At 39.9% G+C, this 25,550-nt stretch overlaps 1 protein-coding gene across 1 annotated transcript in view; it reads left to right on the top strand.

Annotated features, from left to right (window-relative positions):
- LOC100790154 (importin-9) overlaps positions 1–25,550 on the top strand; it is a 66,991-nt gene that overhangs the window by 22,466 nt on the left and 18,975 nt on the right. The window contains exons 14-25 of the mRNA XM_003516827.5: positions 6,124–6,183; positions 6,315–6,384; positions 6,490–6,554; positions 6,627–6,688; positions 6,756–6,879; positions 6,958–7,015; positions 8,028–8,140; positions 11,649–11,726; positions 11,814–11,876; positions 11,970–12,065; positions 12,169–12,278; positions 23,520–23,709. Coding sequence (XP_003516875.1) covers positions 6,124–6,183; positions 6,315–6,384; positions 6,490–6,554; positions 6,627–6,688; positions 6,756–6,879; positions 6,958–7,015; positions 8,028–8,140; positions 11,649–11,726; positions 11,814–11,876; positions 11,970–12,065; positions 12,169–12,278; positions 23,520–23,709 — 1,089 coding nt within the window. The remainder of the gene's footprint in view (positions 1–6,123; positions 6,184–6,314; positions 6,385–6,489; positions 6,555–6,626; positions 6,689–6,755; positions 6,880–6,957; positions 7,016–8,027; positions 8,141–11,648; positions 11,727–11,813; positions 11,877–11,969; positions 12,066–12,168; positions 12,279–23,519; positions 23,710–25,550) is intronic.

The following is a 25,550-nucleotide window of genomic DNA, read 5'->3' as shown; positions in this document are numbered from 1 at the left end:
ATAATTGTATACAATCTCATCCATTTACTTTATCCGCTTGTGTGGTAAAGTTAACTACCATTAGACATTTTAATAACTTCATGACATTTTTAACCACTTGTGAGGCATATTTAACCATAAGTGCCACAAGTACTGATTGATAATTATATACACAATTTCAATTAGACATTTCAAAAACCTCAGACATTATTAACTACTTATGAGAAATATTTAACCATTAGTGCTGCATGTACAGATTGATAATTGTATACAATGTCATCCATTTACTTTATCCGCTTGTGTGGTAAAGTTAACTACCATTAGACATTTTAATAACTTCATGACATTTTTAACCACTTGTGAGGCATATTTAACCATAAGTGCCACAAGTACTGATTGATAATTATATACACATTTATTTCCTCTTAGTCACCTATGAGACAAAGTTAACCACCATTAGACGTTTCAATAACCTCATGACACTATTAATCACTTCTGAAACATATTTAACCATTAGTGCTACAAGTACTGATCAACATAATGGGTATGGTCAACATAATGGGATGACAATGGCGGCACGATGAGTGGAGCGAAGGAGTAAAAATTGGAGGGATGCATCAAATGTTTACTCTTTCTACTTCACAAGTTTTCTGGAAGATATGGGGGAAAAAGATTTGTCGTTTGAGTTCAAGAAATAGGACGGCGTCAGGGAGGTATTCATTGCAAAGAATAGAAACAGGAGCGGCTGAAGATACGGTTTTGTGCAATTCAAAGGGGTTGATGACTTTAGGAAACTCGAGAGACAATTGGATAACTTGATTCTCGGCGGACTGAAACTACATGCGAATCTTCCGAAACATGGAAGGGAGTGGAAGCTGATAGAGAAAACCAACAAGATCAGCACAAGGGGCTGGTCAGAGGCAGGGAGATAACAGAACAAACAACAATGAATGGAGGACCTTAGAAACAACATCCCCAACGGAAGACAGTACCTATTTTGTATGCGAAAGTGGTTGCGACAGGCAGCAAAACTACGGTGAAGAGGTGGTTACTGAGATATGTGCAAGCAATGAGAATGACATCCCACTTGTCAATTTAGTTAACTATACCAATGGAAAAGAGGACATGGTTCAGCAATGCTTGGGTAGGTAAATTGAGGAATCTGGCGATATTTGATAGACTAGAAGAAGAACTCATGTGAGATGGAGGTGAGGACATTAAGTCAAAGTACCTTGGTGGCGACATGGTGTTACTCATGTGCCTCATTGATACTAGAGCAGAAGAAATATGTAGGGAAGAATTCGAAAACGGACTGCCTATGTTCCGTACATTGGAGAAATAGAGCCTAAGCATGAGGTTTGGATTTTGGTTGGTTTGGATTCTGGGCTGGGGAATCCCATTACATGCATAGGATTTGGAGAACATCCAAAAGATTGTGACGGGTTGAAGTGGTGGATATTGATGACAATGTTGAAGGCCTTCAATGCTTGGATAGGGCACGAGTGCTCATCAAAACATCATGGTACCTTACAATCAATCACACCGTAACTGCGTCCATTAACGGGGACGATTACGTGATCAACATTGTAGAGGAGACGTGCTACAACCCCTGCAGGTGTAAATGCAACAGTGGGAGCCTGATAGGGTCCTCAGAGGAAATATTTTCTGATGAGAGCGAAGTGGGGCTGACCTTATCGTTGGAGGACGCGTCGTCCCATGACGAGTCTCTGGCGATAGCCATGCTAGCGGATGCAGATGGAGATGAGCAGAACAGAAGTGGTGGGGAGCAGTAGTTGTCCGCTGGTCTATATATCACGTCAGTACCTATGACGTAGGGAATGCTTTTGACAGAAGACAAAGACCTACCTAGGTGCGACAAGCTGTTGATAAGGTCAGGAAGGACAAAGGAGGAAGCTATCAGGCATGGCTTTTGAAGAGAAGAACGAAAACAACAAGAATGGAAACAATGGGGAAGAAAGGGGCCCACATCTGACTCAGTTTTGAATTAAAGGAGATGGAGGCATGTGATTATCCAGAAGAAGAGGAAGCAAACAACTCACTTTCAGGTCCCATTAAAAACAATTCTGTTGAAAGACAAGGAGGGGAACATAAGCTATTAGGCCCTAAAGTAAATGGGCCTGACCCTATATGGAAGGTATACTCAAGAAATAGGTGGTGTAAAAAGGAATTGAGACCTAATGAAACAGTTGGGCCCAAAGACTGACAAAAGAGATAGTCAAACAACAATGTAGGAAAGGAGCCCAACAGTGGCCCAAACAATCATTAGACTTCTCCAACAATGATAAGGGGTAGTAGGCTGAAGAAAATTGCTGGATGGGAGGAAAAGCGCTGTGAAAATTATGTTACAGTGGCATCAAAATTAGTTTGAAGTCCTAAAACCTGTGAGCTGGTAAAAGAAGCAACAATTAATTGGGACATGGCAAAAAATTTGGGAGTAAATTGTAGTAACCAGGAAGGAACAATGGTATGCAAACTAGTTAGTATGGATGAAAGGGATAAGGGAGAGGCTCATAGGATGGGAAATAATGAAAGTGATTGATGAAGATCATAACATACAATATAAAGGGGCTCGGGAGGGGATTAATGTGGGCTTCAATTAGAAAATTGGTGAAAAAAGAACAAGTAGATATGCTATGCCTACAAGAGACTAAGGAAGTGATAGATAAGGATGTATGCCAAGCTTTGTGGGGTGATTCCGATGTCAGTTGAGAATTGCAGCTAGCATGTAATAGTGTTGGAGGAATATTGTGCCTTTGGAGTGAGGAAACATTTAAACTGGAGAAGAAGTTGATTGGATGTGGTTTCATTTACCTTGAAGGAATATGGGTTACTGATTGTGGAAAAGTGATAATAGTGAACATATACTCGCCATGTGATGCAGCTTTGAATAAGAAATTTATGGGAATAAGTTAGACAAATAAGGAATGCAAACTTGGGAGGCCTATGATGCATATTAGTGGATTTTAATAAAATTTGAAGAACATCAGAAAGAGTAGGTATATGTCAAAGGGTGCAAGTTGAGAGCATTATGAAGGAATTTAATGGATGGATTGCAGACCTAGAGGTTGAGGATGTGCCTTGTGCGGGACGAAAATTCATCAGGTACAGACCAATGGGACAACTAAAAGTAGATTGGACAAAATTCTTGTATCCGCAGAATGGCTTGCCAAATGACAAGGAAGCACTTAGTTTATCATGGATTGCAATTTCTTAGACCATTGCCCAATTCTCTTGAGATCCACAATTGTTGATAGGGGCCTGAAGTCGTTTCGGGTTCTGGATTGTTGGTTTGAGGATAAATCTTTCAGGAAGGTAGTCCGTGACTGTTGGACAACTAACTCTGTAAATGGTTTTGTGGGTTTTTTTGTTAAAGGAAAAGATCAAGGGATTAAAGCTGACGTTAAAAGCATGGAATAAGACTTAATTTGGTGATATTTGGCAGAAATTAAGAAGAGCAGAACTGGAGCTGAACAAGCTGGAAAAAGAAGGGGATGATAGACAACTGAATGAACAAGAAAAAAATTGCGAAAGCTACTACAGGAGGAATTGTGGGTAGCAGCACACTTAAATGAATCCATTTTGAGGCAAAAGGCAAGGTTAGATGGATCAAAGAAGGGGATTACAATTCTCAGTTCTTCCACTTGATTGTAAATTGGAAATGTAGAATACAATATGGTTAGAGGAGTGCTTGTTGATGGGTGCTGGATAGAAGAGTCATGCAGAGTCAAAGAGGAAATTAGACAGTTTTTCAAGAGGAGATTGAGTGGGAGAGGCCTAGACTAGCTGGGGTCAGATTTCAGTCCATTGGCCAGCAAGATAATGTTCTCCTGGTGGCGCGTTTTGAAGAGAAAGAAGTGAAGGCTGTAGTGTGGGATTGTGGCAGTGCGAAAAGCTCTGGACTGGATGGACTAAATTTCAAGTTTATCAAGGAATTCCGGGACGTTATCAAAACAGATTTGCTCTTTTTTTGGATGAATTCTATATCAATGGAGTATTTCAGAAAGGAAACAATGCATCATTCTAAGCTTTGATCCCTAAGGTCCATGATCCCCAGAGCCTCAATGAATACAGACCTATTTCATTAATAGGATGCATGTATAAAATTGTGGCTAAACTGTTATCTAGAAGGCTGAAGAAGGTGCTGCCAACCATTATAGATGAACGCCAAACTGCCTTCATAGAGGGTAGAAATATGCTGTACAACGTGGTTATAGCCAATGAAGTGGTCGAAGAAGCAAAAAGATGTAATAAAAGCTGCCTAGTGTTCAAAGTTGATTACGAAAAGGTGTATGACTTAGTATGTTGGGACTTTCTGTTGTATATGATGAGGCGGATGGGTTTTTGTACCAAATGGATTAGATGGATTCAAGGTTGCCTAAAATCAACTTCTATTTTCATATTGGTTAATGGGAGCCCAAGAGCAGAGTTCACTCCTCAAAGAGGACTCAGGCAAGATGACCCACTAGTCCCATTCTCGTTTAATATTGTAGCGGAGGGCTTAACTGGTCTGATGAGAGAAGCCCGAGAGAAGAATTTGTTTGAAGGTTTTACAGTAGGAAGAAACGTGGAAATCGGTGTATTACAGTATGCAGACGATACTGTTTTCTTTGGGACAACAATGATGACAAATGTAAGAGCAATCAAGGTGATGTTGAGGAGCTTTGAGTTGGTATCGGGATAAAAAATAAACTTTTCCAAAAGCAGTTTTGGGGCTATTCGGATGCCTGAGCAATGGATGAACAATGCTGTCAGCTATTTAAATTGCAAAATGTTGTTCAGTACCCTTTCCTTATTTGGGTGTCCCTATTGGGGCACTCCCAAGACGTAGTGAGATATGGGATCCAATAGTCAAGAAATGTGAGAGAAAATTGTCAAAACTGAAGAAGGTGGTGGTTAGGTTGGTGAGGCTGCGGCAGTGGTTCTTGTGGGGAGGCACTCGGATCAGAAAAAGATTGCATGGGTGAATTGGGGTTCAGTCTGTCTATCAAAGGAAAAAGGTGGCTTGGACATCAAGGATTTGGTGAAATTCAACTATGCACTGCTTGGAAAATGGTGCTGGAATTTGTTTCATCACCAAGGAGCATTGTGGCCACAAGTTTTGGAATCCAACTATGGAGGGTGGAGGAATTTGGATGTGACAAGAAGGACCAACAGAGAGTCCCTCTGGTGGCGGGACCTAAGCTTCATCTATAATTTGCCCGAGGAGGGAAGCTGGTTTAAAAGCGGGACAAAATGAAAAATTGGGTGTGGATCAAAGGTGCTGTTCTGGGTAACATCAATATATCCACCAGCAAGGGGCGACATCAGGTGCAGGTTGGGAATGACTATTCCAGTGGAGGAGATTCTTTTTGGAGGGTGAAATAGACATGACTGCAAAATTTATGAAGGATATAGAAGGTCTGATCGTACAACTGCAGCGACTAGACACCTGGAATTGGGAGGGAGATTCAAGCGGGGGATATACAGTGGGGAATGCTTATATGCTGCTTGATAGGGATTCGACAAATGAAAATCAGGATGGAGTGTTTACTGCACTATGGAAGTTTAAAATCCCAAGTAAAGCCTCATTCTTTGCTTGGAGATTAACCCTGGAAGGACTGCCAACAAAGAGTAACTTAAGAAGCAGGAATGTGGAAATCAACAACGTCCAATGACCATTCTGCAGAAATCATGACAAAGATGCATGCCACCCATTTTTCAGCTGTGTTAGAATCATGCTGCTGAGGTGGGAATCAATGTCTGGGTAAATGAACTTAATATTATATATAATATTAATCATACTTTTGCTAATAAAAAACAAATTACTCTTCCATGTCCTTCTGCTCCCACATTTTCTCGTTCCCTCCCAAACCCCTTGCCATGTAAGCATGGTTGTTATGGCTCAATTTTGTTTTTTCTGCTCCCTGTTCCTCTTTTAGATTTATTCTTCCTGTATATCTCATTGAAAGCTTCAATCATGCTCTGTTAATCTTTGACATGAAGTGCATGCCATTGATTCCAGAAAAATGTGACATGAATGGCATATTTTACTTATGCAGTTATGCATCGATTATTCTGTGAGATTTTTGTTTTTGTTTTCTCCCCGTTTCATTTCTAAGTTTTGAGCATGTTAATTTTTGGCAGATAAGAGAAGCTACTCTTTTTGCCTTATCGTCTCTTTCAGAAGAACTGTTGGAGACAGAGGTTGGGATTCTTACTTGAGTTGTGAATTCTGATAAGCAGAATTAGGCTTAAACCTTTTCATTTCCATCTTCAATAACTTGTGGTTTTGTTTTCCATAGGATAAACTATGATATATTTTGCTATTGTTACAGGAAACCGGATTTGATACAAGTAGCTTGAAGCACCTGGTTGAGCAGATTTTCACTGAAGACTCTCTAATAGGTCACTTTTCAACTCTCCCGATGCCTCTTTTGAGCTCCCATTCTTCTTAAATGAATGACGCTGTGATACATATTTTTTAATTTTATTTTTTAATTTTTCTGACAGGTCCTCTTGAATATCCCTTTTTATATGCTCGCATCTTTACGTCAGTTGCTAAATTGTCTTCTTTGGTAAATGATCCTGTCCTAACTTTTAAGATTGCCTCTCTCTCATGACTTCTAACTGATGTTCATATTTTACAGATAAGCAATGGTTTACTAGAACACTTTCTTTATTTAGCAATGAAAGCAATTACAATGGATGTGTAAGCACACTTGTGTCTGTCTGTATTCTTTGTGTAATATACTCTCTTCTAACTTTGACTTTAACAGGCCCCCACCTGTAAAAGTAGGTGCCTGCAGAGCACTTACTAACCTTCTTCCTGAAGCAAAAAAAGAAATTGTCCAATCGCAATTGTTGGGTTTAATTTCATCCCTCACAGATCTTCTTAATCATGTACCACACAATATAAATCCTTTTATCATATATCTTCTACTATTGTTGCATCTAATAGTTACCTAATATGATTTCCAGGCATCAGATGAAACCTTGCTCATGGTACTTGATACATTGCTTGCTGCAGTAAAAGCAGGTTAGTTTATATATTGCTCGGATTGGATATTGAAGTTATATTTATGCATGTGTGTTTTTATGTTCTCATCTTACTTACACATTGAAGTTGTATAGATTGGGGTTATGGGGTTATTTTGAGATTATTGCCTACATAAAATGCAGATTGTTCTTGTTGGTAATCCCATTTCATGCAAGAGTAAAAAGCAGAATGTTGTTGCAAGGTTTATTGCAGAGTTAGAGTATCGGGCAATAGGTTTGTAAAGTTGGCCTTATGAGTTCTTTTGTGATAATCATGTAGCCTTGCACATTACTTCAAACCCAATTTTTCATGAGCAAATGAAGTATAATGAAATTGATTGCTATTTTATTAATGAGAAAATTGTATCTAGGGAATTCACTATATCGTTTGTTGGTTCTTATGACTGACTACCATACATCTTCACAAGTCTCTTCGTGAACTGATGATATCATTTATGTAACAAGCTGACTGCATATGGCTTATATGCACCAGCTTGAGGGGAGACTGTTGACATTAGGCATAGTATTTCTTATTATATTTGAGGCCAAATGACCTATTTAGTCCTTTATTTTCTGCACATATTTATAATAGGTAATTATGCTGTAATCTTGTTTATTCCCAAACTTGAGATTCTCTTGTACTGGACATGTATTATAATTTAAGTTTAATTACTTATTGGTCCCTATAGTTACAAAAACTTCCCCTTTTAGTCCCTACACATACCAACTTTAATCCCTTTTGGTCCTCTCCTTAGGAACTAATAGGGATTAAAATGATGCATATGGACTAAAAGGGATTAAAAATGGTATGTATAGGGACTAGAAAGGGATGTTTTAAAGAATAGGGACTAAAACCAGAAGTTTTTGTAATTATAGGGACCAAATAAGTAATTAAACCTATAATTTATAAATCAGTGAGCAGATAGGGTTTCTTTCAAACAAGTTTTCACTAAAATCCTTGTCTCTTATCTCGATTTCAACTGTATTTATTCCCTTGTTATTGCTTATTGTAGGTCATGAGTCATCAACATTAGTTGAACACATGATTTCTCCTGTAATCCTTAATGTGTGGGCATCACATGTTTCGGATCCTTTTATCAGTATTGATGCACTGGAAGTTCTTGAGGTAATGATTGTTTTTTTTTTGAATAATATTATCTAAAGGGTTACTTGATTATTTTTTCTTAGCATCTTACCTTTGTTATGACTGATCACTTATGTCAAACATGTAGATCCTACCTTGAATTGGACAATGGGAGGTAGGAATGTAAAACATGTGATTTTAACAAGAAATGTTCTATCCAACCAATGATAAGCTAAATTTTATGTCAAGATTATTGTTGTTTTAAGTAGTCAATCCTGGATAGCATTGCGTAGTGGCCCACCCAAAACAGCTAAAGCGGGATAGTAGAAAATGGGATGGCTGCTATTCTTTTTTTTTTTTTGCTTCTGTATTATAGGATTTGCTATCTTTAGTCCCTAAACTTTTTAGGATTTCTGATTTTAGCCCCTGAACATTTTTTTGACTGGTCAGCATCCCTTGACTTTTTTCCCTCATGTTTAGTTCCTTCAGGACAGAAGAAAAGTGAAGGGACTAAAACCAGTCAAATAAAGTCTAGGGACTGAAAACTATAAATTTTAAAGTTTAGTGACTACAAAGATAGTAAACCCTATATTATATGTTATCTTTTAAATAATTTAATATGTTTTTATTACTACTATTTTTTTTTTGGAAGGCAAAAAGTATATATATTATTAGTATATATTATTACTACTATTTTTAGTTTATTATATTTCCTCTTCTTGCTCTTGTTCTTCTTATTATTAATATTATTAGGGTAAAATATGTTTTTTGCCCTTGGACTTTTTGTATTTATGGTTTTGGTCCCTAAACTTTTTGACGATTGGTCAGCGTCCTCAAACTTTTTTTCGGTCCATTGTTTTAGTCCTTTCCATCTGTTTTACCATTAAATGATGACGTGACATTTATTTATTTTTTATTATGATTCATTTTCTGGCGGCTAAAAACTGCCAGAAATTGGAAAACACAAAAAAAAAATAAAAAATAACGACCAGATCTGAACCCACATCTAACTGAAATCTTCTCTCCCTCATTCACCCGTAACCTCAAAACCCCAGTTCTAACAAACACTGATACGGCCAGATCCAAATAAAAAATCAAATCCAACAAGGTTGGGCATCACACCCAATTGCAACAATTTCCGGCGAAGCCGCTACTGTCGGGGCTGGACGGAGCGTCCCCAGAACTGGGTTCAATGGAAGCCCGTGGATGAGTCTTTGAAAACACGGACTGATGTGAGGCTCTTGAAGTCGGAGAATGTGTCCATGAGGTGGTTGTTGAAGACGTTAGGGTGGAGGTTGCCGACGTAGAATGATGCCAGAGTGGTGGCGGTTGGCAGAGGAACCACCATGGATGATGAATCTGATGACTGAAGGAATAGAGAACCCTGCCAAACAGAAGATCTAGAACCCATATCGCAATCGTATCCCCAGGTCCAAATCTGGAATCTGCGAGCAAAGAATGAAAATTATTTGTCTCTGAAAATTGTTACGAAGGGCACCGGATTGGAGAAGGTTTGACACAATTAATGTATAAGTTGGTAGTGGTTGATTGGGATCCTTATGAATTCTTATGCATGAACGGTGCTTGCTTAATGCAAAGTGACAAGGTCGGCGTGGATGGGCTTGTTTCTGGAGATAAAGATAGCGGTGAATAATGTAGAAATAGGTGAATTTGAGGATAATGACTTTGGTACTCTGCGAATATTTGAGATTATGGTTTGAAAATTTTCAAGCTGAGAAGCATTAAAACCGATAGAATAGAATCATAAACCAAAATGATTAAAAATATAAGATTGAAGGAGAAAAATGGATGATTGATTGCAAATCTTGGTTCATGTGTTTCTTGTATGTGTGGTGTTTAATAATATAAGTTTCATTTGCCTTGAAAAAACAACAATTTTTGGCAGCCAAAAACCACCACAAAGTATTTAATCTTTTTAAAATCACAATTTTTGGTGGTTTTAAACCGCGAGAAAATGTAAGAAAATAAAATATTAATATAAATAGTGTCATGTAGGCAGCTAACGATGGATTTGGAGGGAAAGGATCAAAATACTGGATGGAAGAAAAGTTTGGGGATAAAGGACCAAAACCATTAAAGTTGAAAAGTTCGGGGACCAAAATAATAATTTATCCTTATTATTATTAAAAAGTTAAACTGGACTCAAATTGAAGCCCAACAAACCAAAATAAAAAAAAAGAATTTGGAGAAGAAATGTTAAAAATTGAGAGGTCCAGGGAAGTTGGTGAACACGTGGAAAAGGGAACTCAAAATGTGAAGACATAAAAATTAATAGGACCAAATTGGGATAATGCTACGAATAGTTGGTTGATGGAGGTTACAGAAAAATAAAAGAGATAAAGGGGAGAGAAAGACCAAGAACAAGGGAATTTGGGTCGCCAGAAAAATGTGGGTCTCTGGAAAATACAGATCATCACAGGTGAGGCTTTTGTTAACAGAGGCAAATATAAAAACAGATAGGAGTGTTTTGAAAATGAAAAGATATGGTTGCCGGGATCCTCATGATAGACTTTTGTGCATTAGGGTTTCACTTGAGCTTATGGACCTTGGGTATGCCCATGAAAATAGGTAATAATTAGTTGGGGGCATAGAGACACGTCTCTTTCTTTACTGGATTTTTGGGCCTTTTCCGCCATAACTGTTTGTGAGTTTATGAAGCCATGAGAATCTGCCATGTCATAACACATGTCTTGTTGAACCACCATGCCATACTGCCATGGCACTATCATCACCGCTATTTGATAGCATTGGTCAAAATAAAGTTCTGAGCTACCAAATACAAGCAAACCAAAGGAATTCTTATACGTAAATATAAATAAGAATAGAATTGGAAGGGGGGGGGGGGGGGGGTGAAGGGTGATCAATGAAGTACATAAAAAGGTAGAATAGAACACAAAGATACGAAATAGGTGTGAACAGGTAGAACAGAATGAGGGACTAGAACACAAAAAATGGTGATGAACAGAACAGTGGTAGAGGAAAGGCATAGAGCTTTCTTCTACTCAGAGGACTTGAGTGAAAACTTAAAAGAGGAGCAGAGTATGAGCAAATGATAAACAGAACAAGAGAAGTGAGTGTGCCCTGGCTTGGCCATAAACTTCAGTGAGCAGTGAGTAATGGTTGTTGTGATGAAAAAGGGTGTAATTGAAAAATAACAAAAATAATGGTCAAACTCAAATGGGGAGGGGGAAGATGTGGAATTATACCTCCATTTTGTCACAATGGCCACAACAATTGTGAAATGCTGCAATTTTCAGTGGCAAACTCACTGTAGTGCAGTTTATGAATTATGTGCTGGTTGTGATGAGACACAGATTTAGAACTCTGATGTATGTGTATGTGTATGTGTATGTGTATATATGCTTGCAAATACAAATATATGTTATGCTTATATATATGTGCTTTTCTCATTGATGCTTTTTGATCTGGATTTATATTTGTCAAGCTCCATTATTGACTTTGAAATCAATTATTTCAATAATTTTATATCATTTCTTTTGTCATCTGATAGAATTTATTTCTTTTCCAGGCTATCAAAAGCATTCCTGAATGTGTACATCCATTGGTTTCTAGAATTTTGCCGTATATTGGACCAATTTTGAATAAAGTATGACTTTTCCAAGTTATTACAGTGTCTGGTTAGTGATTTTAGAATAATCTTGTTGCTTATACACTTCTGTAAATGTTCTTATAGCCCCAAGAGCAGGCTGATGGTTTGGTAGCTGGATCATTAGATCTGGTAACAATGTTACTGAAGGCAAGTATACTTGGAAACATGTCATCTTTGACCTTTGAGCACTTTATTTATCTTTATGGTTTTCTCATCTCAGTATGTTATTGCTTTATACAGAATGCCCCTGCTGATGTAGTGAAAGCAATATATGGTGTCTCTTTTAATGCTGTTATCAACATAATCCTTCAAAGTGATGACCACAGTGAAATTCAGGTTATTCTTTTTTGCTAGATAAACACAATCCTATTTCATTATTTGTATTTTAAACTATTTCTGATTATAGAATTAAATATATGCATTGATGTGACATGAGCAGAATGCTACAGAATGTTTATCTGCTTTTATATCTGGGGGAAGACAAGAAATTCTTGCATGGGGATCTGATTCTGGATCAACTATGAGAAGTTTACTTGATATTGCTTCAAGGTAGCAGTCAGTTATTTTACATTTCTAAGTAAATCTACTACCATTATTGCATCAAGCTTCCTTTTCATAATACTGGCAAGATTCTACCTTCTTTTCTACTATAGGTTCTATCTTGACTTTCTATCTAATGTATTTATTCCTAATTCTATATTTTTGTCTATTATGTTAACGCATCCGACACACCATTCTTATCTTTGCTACATATAGTTTATTTTCTTGGATTTTTGCTGCCCAACACTTGGTTCCATACGACATCATTGTTCCGACAGTTATGCAGTAAACTTTTCCTTTAAGCTTGAGTGATAGCTTTTTGTCACAAATAACACTCAAGGCACTTTTTTGTTTCAATTACCCAACTTGAATTCTATGATTTACATCATCTCTTATTTCTCTGGCATTTTATATGATAGACACAGGATAGTAAAACTGTTTTTTTTTTGGTCAGCGAAAATAAATATATATTAATAGAGTACCAGAGGTACCAAGAAATATAATTTACAAGGTAGATGCCACATGATTGGCTCCATGGCAGCCTTAATGTAATCTAATAGGTGCCAAAGTTTGGCTTCAAAGATGAGACTAATAGGTACAGTTAGTCTGCAATGGGGCCACATCTATTGGCTAAACCCTATGCTAATATTGCTAGACCAGATATTGTAATGAGTAACAAAGTCCTTCTCCAAGTTCCTGAGCCATGTCCAGAGTAAAAAGACTGCATCGTCCACCAATTTGTTAGAATTAAAGGTATCCTGTGAGAAGATGATGCTATTTTTGTGCCTCCAAATAGTCCATGTCAATGCCAACCACCACCACTTCCACCTGTTAGGCTTGGTGCCGATGGGGGCTCCGGATACATGCTGGAGGAAATGTTGTTTTGGATTATGCGGGAAAAACCCCACGATGTTCACCCAAGACAATGATTCCCACCAAACAGGGAGAACTTTGCTGCAATGGAAGAACAGGTGGCCTGCGGTCTCCTCCACACTTCTGCAAAAAGGACAAGTGCTGTCTTCTAATTCAATTTGTCGCCTTCTCAGGTTTGCTCGTGTCGGTAGTCTGTCTCTGAGTAGCCTCCATGCAAATGCTGAAATTTTGTTTGGAACCTTAAGTTTCCACAGTTCCTCAAAGGTACCATCCTGGATCCCGTTTGATATCTCCCCCCTCATCACACCATAAGTGCTTTTGGCCGAGTATTGGCCGCTGGTGTCAGCCATCCACACCCACTGGTCTCTAATGTGTGGGTGAATCCTGTGACTTTCAACATCTCTTAGGAATGAAACCGCCATCTCTATTTCACTATCAAACAAAGGTCTCCTCCATCTAAAGTCTCATTCCCACCCTGTATCTCCTTAAGTCCCCAGCTGCTGGATAGTTTGGTTTTGCTGGGAAGAAATAGAATACAGCCTAGGGTACTTGGCTGATAATGGGCCATCTCCATTCATCCAATTGTCCTCCCAGAACTGAAATTTGTCTCCACATCCAACCTTCTACTTAGTTGAATTCTGCAATGCAACGCCATGTTGTGGATGATGAGACACCAATTTCAAGTCCCTCCACCAAATGGATTCCCTATTGCTTCGAGGTGCTTCATTCAGACTCCTCCAACCGCCATACTTAGATTCCAGTATCCTAGCCCACAGTTCCCCCTGGTGCTGAAAGAGACTCCACTTCCATTTGCCAAGCAATGCTAGGTTGAAAGTGGTGATGTCTTTGATTCCCAGTCCCCCTCTTTCTTTTGGAAGACACACTGTGTCCCACTTAATCCAAGCTATCTTGTTTTGGTCATTAGCCCCTCCCCATAGGAATCTCCTCTGCAAGCTTACCAGCCTGTCCTCCACCTTTTTCGGGACCCTGAAAAAAGAGAAAAAATAAATAGGAATGGATGTTAGGATTGACTGTATAAGAGTCGCTCTCCCCCCAAAAGACAGGTGTCTTTGCTTCCATTTCGCTAATTTTCTCACACTTGCTAATGATAGGGTCCTATGTCTGAGATCTTCGTGGATTTGCTCCAATAGGAACACCAAGGTACGAAAAAGGAAAGGACATCAGACTACAGTTGAGGTAATTTGCTGCATCTGTCTTCCATTGCTCGGGCATACCAAATACTCCAAAACTGCTTTTAGCAAAATTAATTTTGAGGCCAGATGCAAGTTCGAAGGTCCTCAAAATTGCCTTGATTGCTTTCACGTTTTGCATAGATGCCTCACCGAAGAAGATTGTATCATCTGGATATTGAAGGAGACTGATTTTCACCCTGTGTAGGCCAACTAGGAAACCCCTAAATAGGCTTTTCCCCATGGCTTGTGAAATCAGGCCATTTAAGGCTTCAACAACAATGTTGAAGAGAAGCGGTGCTAGAGGGTCCCCTTGCCTTAGTCCTCTTTGAGGGGAGAACCAGAAGAAGGGCTACCATTTATCAGGACCGAAACCGATGCAGACTTTATACATACCTCTATCAATTGGATCCATTTGGTGCAGAATCCCATTCTTCTCATCATGTAGATAAGGAAATCCCAAGAAACAAAGTCGTACGCCTTCTCATAGTCAACCTTGAATACAATGCACGACTTGTTGCTTCTATTAGCCTCATCAACAACCTCATTTGTTATCAACACACTGTGTAACATATGCCTTCCTTCTATAAATGCTGATTGCCTCTCATCTATAATGAAAGGCATGACCTTCTTCAATCTGTTAGCTAGGATCTTAGCCACAATCTTGTACATGCACCCAATGAGTGAGATGGGTCTGTAGTCTGACAGCCTAAGCGGATCCGATACCTTAGGAATTAGGGCTATGAAGGATGCATTGGATCTCCTAGGAAAAATTTCATTGACATAGAATTCATCTAGAAATCGAAGGAAATCAGGATGTAAAATGTGCCAGAACTGCTTAATGAATTTGAAATTAAGTCCATCTGGGCCTGGACTTTTTTCACTCCCACAGTTCCACACAGCCCTTTGTACCTCATCCGCCTGAAATCTCTCCACCAGCCGGTCATTTTGCTGACTGTCTATGGTCTTGAAACTTATTCCATCCAATCGAGGTCTGTCATAATCAGATTCTTGGAAATGTTTAGAAAAGAACAACCTGACTGCCTCTTTGACTGTTATTGGCTCTTCAATCCAAGATCCATCGATCTTCACTCCTTTTAGGCAGTTGTGTCTCCGACTTGAATTGATCATCATATGAAAGTATCTAGAGTTACAATCACCTTCTTTAATCCACCTAGCTCTGGCCTTTTGTCTTAGTAGGGACTCGTGTGAGTGAGCCGCTAACCATAACTTTTCCTGAAACTTCTTTCTGGATACCAATTGTTGAGGGTCTAGGTGTCTGTCAATTGTGTCCTCTTCCAACTTGTTTAAGGCTGCCTCTATCTGCTTGTATTTTTTGAAAGTATCACCAAATTGTTCTCTGTTCCAGATCTTGATACTGTCTTTGAGTCTCTTGATTTTCTCTTTCAGCACGTATCCTCCCTATCCACTTAGCTGATTAGAGGTCCAGCTTTCCTGGACAATCTTCTTGAAAGAAGTGTCTGTGAGCCAACAATCAAGAATCCTAAATGGCTTAGGACCCCAATCTACACATGTGGATCTGAGCAACAGTAGGCAATGATCAGAGAAATTCCTCTCCAGTGTGTGTTGAGAGGTTCCTGGCCATTTGGCTAGCCATTCAGGGGATATCAGAAATCTATCTAGCTTGCTTCTAGCGGTTCCATTTGGTCTAAACCATGTGAATTTTCTGCCTACCCACGGTGCTTCGTCTACCTCCAACTCCTCAATCCGTTCATTGAACTCCCTAGAGCTGCTATCCTCCGTTCCCCTTTGACAGACACCCAATCTCTCTATAGGAGTCCTAATACTGTTGAAGTCGCCTAGTATGCACCAAAGTCCCCCAGGGTTTAGATTTTTCAACTGCAAGACACTGTCCCATAGCACTCTTTTGCTTTGAATGTCACAGGGCGAATAGATGTTGACAATATGAACTTGTTGTGCCTCTTTAAGCCATTGCCCTACCCGCATGATGAAACCATTCCCAGTTACCTTCCTTTCTGACAAAAATGATTTTCACTCCAGATGCATAAAAGTCCGCCTGCTAAATTCGAAGATGGATGTGCTTCCCAACTGACTTCGGGATCACCCCATAGGGCTTGACTCATGGCCCTGTCAATTATCTCCTTTTTTGTTTCCTGAATGCATAACATATCTATGTGTTGTGTAGTGACCATCCTTCTAATTGCCGGCCATTTGATCCCCCTCCCCAATCCTCTTACATTATAGGTGATAAACTGTGACTGACTTATGGTAAAGTATGGTTTCCAAGATTCACCTCAAAGATAGGATTGCTATCTCTTGCTATACTTACATTCTATATACTCCATCTGACTCTGCTTAAATGAAAGATTTGAACTTCTAAAACATGCCTTCCTTTTTTTTTTTGGAAGGCAAAAATATGTATATTAATATTAAACAGAACAGTACCAGAGGTATTGAAAATAACAGATACAAGACACAAAAGTGCCACCTTCCAAAAAGCAAAACAAACCCAACAAAAACCCAGCACAAGGACCCCAATACATATAATCAGAAATTTAACCAAAGGCCATCATAAGATTGGTAGACCAATGGTTAAATGATGTATTGAAACCTTTCTCTCCACATTTTAGCCAAGACCAAGCTAGAATTATGGCATCATTCAACACCTTTTGAGGTTCAAAAGGAATGCCATGAAACAGCAAGGAATTCCTATGCTGCCAGATTGTAATAGATAAAGCAATCCACCACCCGCCCCTCCTACTAAGATTTCTCGCTGCACCAAATCCATCACAGAATTGGATATAGTGGTTAGCAGGATCAGCTGAGAAAGCTCCTATAGCCTGAATCCAGCACATGGATTCCCACCATAGCCTCCTAGTCATTTTGCAATGGAAGAAAAGGTGCCCAGCCTCCTCATGCTACCAGCCACAAAGAGGGCACATAATATCCTGGATAGGGATATTTCTTCTGGACAAGTTGGCCCTAGTGGGGAGTCTGTCCCTAAACAACCTCCAAGAGAAAACCGCAGCTCTTGGGGGAATTTTCAATTGCCAAAGGATCTGGAAGTTCCTCCTGCTAGGAAAAGGGCTGTTGGAGGACATCAACAACCTATAAGCTGATTTAGTGGAATAGACACCACTAGAGTCAGCTTTCCAAAGCATCTTGTCCTGAACCTGTTGCTGGATAGAGATATCAGAAATTTCTTCCATGAAAGCAACTGCCATCTCATACTCATGGTCAAATAGTCTCCTTCTCCACTTTAAATCCCAACTCCATAAATTGTGAGAGAACTTTCCCATATTAGAAATAGAAAGATTCTGCTGTCTACTAATCATGAAGAGTTGATTATACTTCTGCTGAAGATTACAGCCCTCACTCAGCTAAGAATCTTGCCAAAACTTGATTTGATCCCCACAACCAACCTTCCATATCATATTCTGCTGTATAATGTTGAAATCAGGCTGATGATAAAGCCTTCTAAGGTCCTTCCACCATTGAGAGTGCCAACCTTTATCTCTGCCAGTCTGCAGGTCTGACCAGCCTCCATATTTGGATATTAGAACTCTAGCCCAAAACTGATTGTGGTTGGCAGCTAGGTCCCAAATCCATCTCCCCCTCAGGGCTGCATTGAATTTGGCTAGATCTTTGATCCCCAAACCCCCCTCATTCTTTGGGAGGCAGATCACATCCCATTTTACCCAAGAAATTCTCTTGTGGTGTTGGCTTCCCCCCCACATGAAATTCCTTTGAAGAGACACCAGCTTATCAACTATTCTTTGAGGAATCTTGAAGAAAGATAGAAGATAAATGGGGAGAGCATTCATAGATAGATTCTTCTGGTTCCACTTGAAAGTTTAGCTTCAAACTTAGAAATCAAAGGCTCCCAAACAACCCTGCTTGAAGATTTAATTCTAATAGGCATACCCAGAAAATGGAAAGGAATGTCCATCTGTCTACAATTCAGAAATTGGGCTGCTTACTGAATCCAATTGGCCTGAACCCCAACCACCCCAATTTGGCTTTTGGCAAAATTAATCTTCAGTCCCGAGGCCATTTCAAAGCCTCTCAGCATGGACTTCAAGACTACAACATTCTCCCACGAGGCCTCACCAACAAAAATTGTGTCATCTGCATATTGCAGGATATTTATAGGTAGGTTTTGCTTCCCAACCAATAAACTTCTATATAGGTCTTTGTTAAGGGCCTCTCTCATCATACCAGTAAGCCCCTCAGCCACTATGTTAAAGAGCAAAGGAGCTAGAGGATCCCCTTGCCTCAAACCTCTAGAAGGGACAAACTCTTTTGTGGGGCTCCCATTAATTAAGACTGAAATGGTAGCTGATTGAAGACAAATAGAAATCCACTTTCTCCATTTAAGGCAGAAACCTAATCTCATCAACATGTAATCCAAAAAAGACCAAGATACTGAATCATAGGCTTTTTCAAAATCCACTTTAAAAATCATAGCAGACTTTTTTCTTTGAATAGCTTCATCCACCACTTCATTTAGAATCAGAATTCCATGGAGAATATGCCTATTCTTGATGAAGGCTGACTGCCTTTCATCTATTAATCCGGATAACACTACCCTCAGCCTGTTTCCTAAGAGCTTGGCTATTATTTTATACATGCAACCAATGAGGGATATGGGCCTGTAGTCATTTAATGACTGTGGTTGAGTAATCTTAGGAATAAGAGCCACAAAAGATGCATTGCTGCCTCTAGGAAAAGTGCCATGAGTATGGAATTCATCCACAAATCTTCTAAAATCAGGTTGCAACAATTCCCAAAACTCCTTAATAAAATTAAAATTGAAGCCATCTGGACCTAGGCATTTATCTCCAGCACAGCTCCAAACAGCATCCTTGATCTCTTTGTCAGAAAAGGGGGCAGTCAGCCCCTCTCTTTGATATTGGTCAATAGAGGGAAAAGAGACCCCATCCAAAGTAGGTCTATAGGGATTCTGTTCAGTGAACCTCTCAAGAAAGAAGTTAACCACTGCATTCTTAACAAGGTCAGGCTGCTGGACCCAAGTACCATCAATGAGAATACCATGAACTGCATTTGAGCTTCTTCTGAAATTTATCACCTTGTGGAAGTAAGCTGTATTTCTGTCACCCTCCTTGATCCACTTAGCCCTAGATTTCTGCCTCAACAAGGATTCATAAGCATTTGAAATATCCCACAGCTCTTGTTGCAAAGCTCTCTTGGTTATAACTTCACTATCAGATAGAAGTCTATGAGAAGCTTGATTCTCCAAATCACTTAATTTCTGCTTGAGATTCTGAATCTTGGAAGCTTTAATGTCCCCCTGGTCTTTACACCATTGTTTTATAGAGTATCTCAAGTTCCTCAACTTGTTTTTAAGGGCAATTCCCCCCAACCACCTTGCAGATCTGTATTCCAGGCCTCTTTGATCAGAGTGATACCCTTTATGATTAAGCCACCAGTCCACAACCCGAAAAGGTTTAGGGCCTCAATCCACCAGCCTTGTCTTCAAAATGATTGGACAATGATCAGAATAATCTCTTTGAAGGACATGTTGGGAAGTATCAGGCCACAAGGATAACCACTGGTCAGACACCAAGAATCTGTCCTGCCTACTCTTGGCACTGCCATTGGGCCTAAACCAAGTAAAATTGCTGCCAAGGCATCTAATATCATGGAGTTCCATCTCAGATATCCAATCATTGAAATCTGAGGTATCTGAGGTGACAACACTCCTCTGAGATAAGCTAATTCTCTCCTCCTGGCTCCTGATAGTATTGAAATCCCCTAGAAAGCACCATAAACCAGTAGGGTTAGAAGCCTTGAGTTGCCTCAAATCATCCTACAAGGTCCTCTTCCCAGCTAAGTCACAAGGTGCATAAACGTTAACAATTCGAATCCACTGATTCTCTTTTACCCACTTCCCTTCCAGAATTATAAAACTTCTACCTTTAACCCTCCTCTCCACCTGAAAATGTGAGTTATTCCACATGCACAACAACCCACCTGATGCTTGAATTGAAGGAACAAAATCCCAAGACACATAAGAATCTCCCCACATAGATTGGCAGATGAGCTTATCAAAAGACTCCTTTTTTGTTTCTTGAATACACACAAGGTCCACCTTATGCTTCATATTAAGCCTCTTGATGGCAGCCCAGTTAATCCCCCTACCCAACCCTCTAGAATTATAGGAGAGAATAATCATGATGGAGCCAATTTAATTCCCATCTCAGCTGCAGCCTTGTTATCTCTGTCTTCCATGTCTAACATCATCTGTCGAACCTTCAAGCTATCTTCTTCATGGGTCAGGCCCATTTGTTTTACTAAGGCATATTGGTTTTCCAGGGTATGAGAGCTGGGTTGCCCAGGATTATTATCTTGGGGTTTTCTATTTGGAACCTCTTTAGGAGCCAAGAGGTCCACAGCTGGTTCTTCATTAGATAGGGCCTGTCCTCTATGCCCCAGTAGCTCTTTTCTCCTAACATAGTACCTAGTAGTAGGAGCTGAGATTGGGCCTTGAGGTCTGAGGCCCAAATCTCCCCCTCATCCACGCATATAATAGGTTTGCCTGGGGGTGTATGATTCCTATTATGAGGCTGGTCAAAGGGAGCTGGCAAACTTTCTTGATTCAGAATTGGCTTATGCTGCACTCCTCCTGCATATCGGACTGCACCTACAGGAATATCCAGAAAAAGGTTTCCATGTTGGGCTTCCTGTTTTTGATTATTAGCACTCCCTTCCTTATTAGGTAAATCATTAATTGCACTCCTCTTTATCAGCTTTTGACCAGAGCTGACTTCGTTGGACACTGCAGAATCAATGGTTGGGGGATTCAAAAAATTATTGTCGTTGGGTGGGAGGTCCCCATCACCATGGTCGCTGAAGGCCCGGTCCAAACAGCGTCGACCAATGGCTTTTACCCAATGGCCACGACGTGTTTGGAGGGAGCATGGCTGGCTCCCGTCGGAGGAAAATCCGTCAACGTTGCCGGGACTGCCGTCGGAGATGTCGAACGGACTATCATCCCTATGGGTATCAGCTCCGGCGGAGCCCGAGCTGTTTGGCTCCGTGGAGAACAGAGATGGCGGAAGCCCACTGGTCATTCTCTTCGGATTCGGCCACGCACCCAAACAGGTCATGTCTTCAACCACATGAAGGACGTGTGGAGCTCCATCAATGGCCGCCATTACCGCCGATTGTATCCCTGACCTCCTCTGTGTCCTGATGAGAATCCTGGCCACGTCAATCCGCCGTCTCTGCTCCACCATTTCATCAACTTCCACCAAGTCTCCTATGTCCGCCACCACTTTTCCCATAGATTCTGGCTCCCACACCGTCGGCGGCAAGCCCCACAGGAGAACCCATGCCAGCCTATGTGTCGGACTGATGTCCTGGGACCATTTCTGAAGGTCCAGGAGCGGTGTGGATCCATTCGTCCTCTCCTCATGTATAATCTGCGTGGCCTTGGAGTCTTGCAAATTATGGAGGATGACCCAATCATCACCCCAATAACATGGGGTAACATCAGTATCTATTACCCATTTGAGTTTGTTGTCTAGCCTTTCGAACATACCGATATTTTTTAGCCGTCCCACCCATGCATTCCGTATTCATTTGTTCTGTACCCTGGTTGTATCAAGGACCACCGATGTCTGCACATCCTGTGAGAGCTGGGAAGATTCTGGCTTCTGGTGACAAAGGTTAGTCGTTCCCGGTGAAAGCGCTTTAACCACCTCGGCGTACGATCGAAGTCTTCCACCATTAACATTCGTTTTCGAACCTCCTTGGCTACGTCTAACCTCAGCTTGTAAGTTGGCATTATCAGCCTTAATGTTAACATTTTGTTTCCTTATGGCCTCCTTACTCCTTTCGAACTTGGGCTGGTTAACGAACATTTTCATCCTTCCGAAGAAAATGCTGTTATCTAGTTTTCTTTCCAGCCTCTCTACATCATCAACATCCTTATACCTGACAAAACCGAATCTCTGCCCTTCTCTATTTTTATGTTTGGGGATAAAAACCTCCCAGACCTTACCCCATCTTTGGAAGGTCTGCCATAGGTCCTTCTCATTTACCCATGTGGGGAATCTAGAGAAGTAAAAAGTTGTGATATCAGCCTTGTTCCCCCATGAGACAGTTCTATTAGCTCGATGTTGGTTTGTTGGTCTTGGTTGCACCCTACTAGTCGTCGTAGTTTTGTTCCTCCTACGGGTTACCTCAACCCAGTCTCCATGGTTGACTAAGGATTTGTAGTCGTCCTCGTGATCCACAGCTCCTTTCTCTGCACTTCGCCTTTGTATATTGTACCCTCCACGTTCATTGCTCCAACTCCTTACACGTCCTCGTCGCACTCTCTCCAGGTGTCTCCCTCGGGGTTGCCCTGTGTTTCTCTCGCTGTCTCTCGATCTCTCCCCCCCTGTCTCACACTCTCTCTCTGTCTTCTCTCACTCTCTCTCTGTTTCTCTCTCTCATTCTCTATTTTTTTTCCAGTGAGACATGATATATATACCCTAAAACTGCCTCTATGCTTATATATAATGAATGTAAAATTTAGCAGTAGTCCAAATCAATATTCAATAGACAGGCAAGGAGTGCAAAATTTAGCAAATGTCCTAGTCATTTATTTGGACAGTGATGCTTCAATGAATTAATAAATTAATATTAATGGTATGTAGCAAGTTTGTAGGCTACATGTGGCACCTTCCTTTGATATCCGAGTAATGTATAGTGCAATGCTCATTCAGAATCAATTCCACCTAAAACATGCCTTCATATTTCTAACTTCTCATTTAGTTCCTGTCAACGTTCTAATTTTCACTATATCATCCACAAAGGCATGCATGGAACTGATTCTTGGATATGCTTAGTAAGCACATCCTGTACCAAGGTAAAAGATAGCGGCTGGACTTTGGTTATATCAATTTTGAAACATGACACTATAATGCCCTATTGTAATTAATAAAAGTAGTAAATTGCACCTTCCACAAAAAAAGAGACTAATTGCTGAATGCTGATTAGTTTAAGTAATCAAAATGTAAAAGTCTTACTTTGCTTCTGGTTCATCTGAACTCTCTAGTCCAGTGTCCATTACAGTTAAAAGTAGGGCAGTTTTATTATGGTTTTAGTTTTGGTTTTCTACTTTTGTGTGTATATGCGGGTGTATCTGTTCCCTGTTTCTGATTTGTTATCTGATTTCTTGTAAATTTTGGAACAGACTGCTAGACCCCAAATTGGAAAGCTCTGGGTCTCTCTTTGTTGGAAGTTACATTCTTCAACTGATTTTGCATTTACCATCACAGATGGCTGTACATATACGAGACCTGATTGCTGCTCTTGTCAAACGCATGCAATCTGCTCAAAACTCTGTCTTGCTAAGCTCATTGCTAATTGTTTTTGCCAGACTGGTAATATCGCCAACTTTTCAGATTAATTTGAATGATTCTACTGTCAGTTTTTGGTGGTAATGGTTAATGGTCAAATTTCTATTTCTATTTGGTTCTCATTGATTTGCTAATAGATACAGTACAAAAGCAGAAGTGGGCTTAAGGCCCAATAAGCACAACACATAAAGTAGAACCCACAAACTCTAACACTATTAATAACCTTCAGAGGTTGAAAGCCAGTGCTTCTGGAAATGGTCATTTATAACATTTTTTGCTATTAATCAAGGCAAAGACTACGGTGGACAAGCTTGTAAGTGGTTCATGATGAACCAACTATATCAACTGTTGGATTCATCTAATTTATATGGTTCCAATTTACACCACTCACACTAGATTTATTGCTTCCCTCCTAGCAACCTTCTGATCACCATTTGCCGTTGTCGGAGGCAATTTCTGGCAACGGCATTTTTTTTAATCCTTTCCTCACCACCTTTGTTCCTTTCTCTCCCCATCAATCCCTTGTCTTCGACTGCAATTGTCTTTCACAAAATACTGGTACCCCTAAAATGTGAAATTAAGGCCATTCCAAGATTGAAAAGTGAAACGCAACATAAACATCAAAAGTGATGCATATGACCGAAAGTGCATTCAACATACTAATCTTCAACACAACAACAAACAAATGAAAAAGTAAAAAAAAATAATAGCTTCATTTAGACCTACTTTCCAGGGCCTGCTTTACACTTTAATGGGAATTAGAGTTGATGTGGACACAGATTCACTATGAGACATAGTATTTGATGATTGAGGATGAGTGGGAGAGGGTGCAGTTGGTATAGATTCACTAGATGACACCGTATTGGATGATTGAGGATGAGTGGAGGTGGATTCAGATGAGGTCTGATTTAAGGCAGTAACAGAGAAATCAGAAGGAACAGAGGGAGCTGAAAGGGAATTGGAGGAGGGTATTTGGGAAAGTGAAGGTGTAGAGGCTGAAACAGGAGAAGATAGGTCAGGATTGAGGTTGAAATAGGAAGTGATATTCTGTGTTGAACTAGAGGAAGAGGAAAACAAATCTAAATATGGAAACCTCAACTCATTAAACAAAACATCCTTAGAAATATAAATTCTACCAGTTGAAGACAGATATTTATAGCCTTTATGTGAAGAGGAGTACCCCAAGAAAACACACTCTTGAGACCTGAAATCTAGTTCATGAGTATGATAGGGTTTCAACAGAGGAAAGCATGCACAACCAAATGTTTTAAGAAAGTGAAAATCAGGCTCTTTGTTAAAAGAGTGACAAATGGAATAGCAAAGTTGAGTGATGCAGTGGGTAACCTATTAATCAAATAGACTGCAGTGACAAAAGCATAATCCCAAAACTGTAGAGGTAGAGTTGCATGATGAAGTAATGTGAGTCCTAGATCAACTATATGCCTATGCTTCCTTTCAACTACACCATTTTGATGATGAGTGTGTGGGCAAATTAACCTGTGTGAAATGCCATAGGAAGCTAATAAAGCAGAGAAGGGTCTGTATTCACCACCCCAATCAGATTGAACCCCTTTTATTTGTGTATAGTTGAAGTTCAACTGATAACTTGAAAGTTTGGAAAACAGGCACAGTTTCAGTTTTGGTTTTAATAGGAAATATCCAAGTATATCGTGAAAAGGCATCAATAAATGATACATTAATTTGAAACCAGGGTAGGAGGTTAAATGAGATGGCCCCCATAAATCTGTAAAGACAAGTTCTGAAGGAGAATAAACTGAAGTGGAAGCACGAGAAGACAGGCTATGAGACTTTCCCACACAACAAGAGATACAAAATCTGAAATCACTTTATTAGATGATGAAATG

This window comes from Glycine max, chromosome 1 (assembly GCF_000004515.6).
Source record: "Glycine max cultivar Williams 82 chromosome 1, Glycine_max_v4.0, whole genome shotgun sequence".
Classification (NCBI taxonomy): domain Eukaryota; kingdom Viridiplantae; phylum Streptophyta; class Magnoliopsida; order Fabales; family Fabaceae; genus Glycine; species Glycine max.
This window is presented reverse-complemented; position numbering and strand designations above follow the sequence as displayed.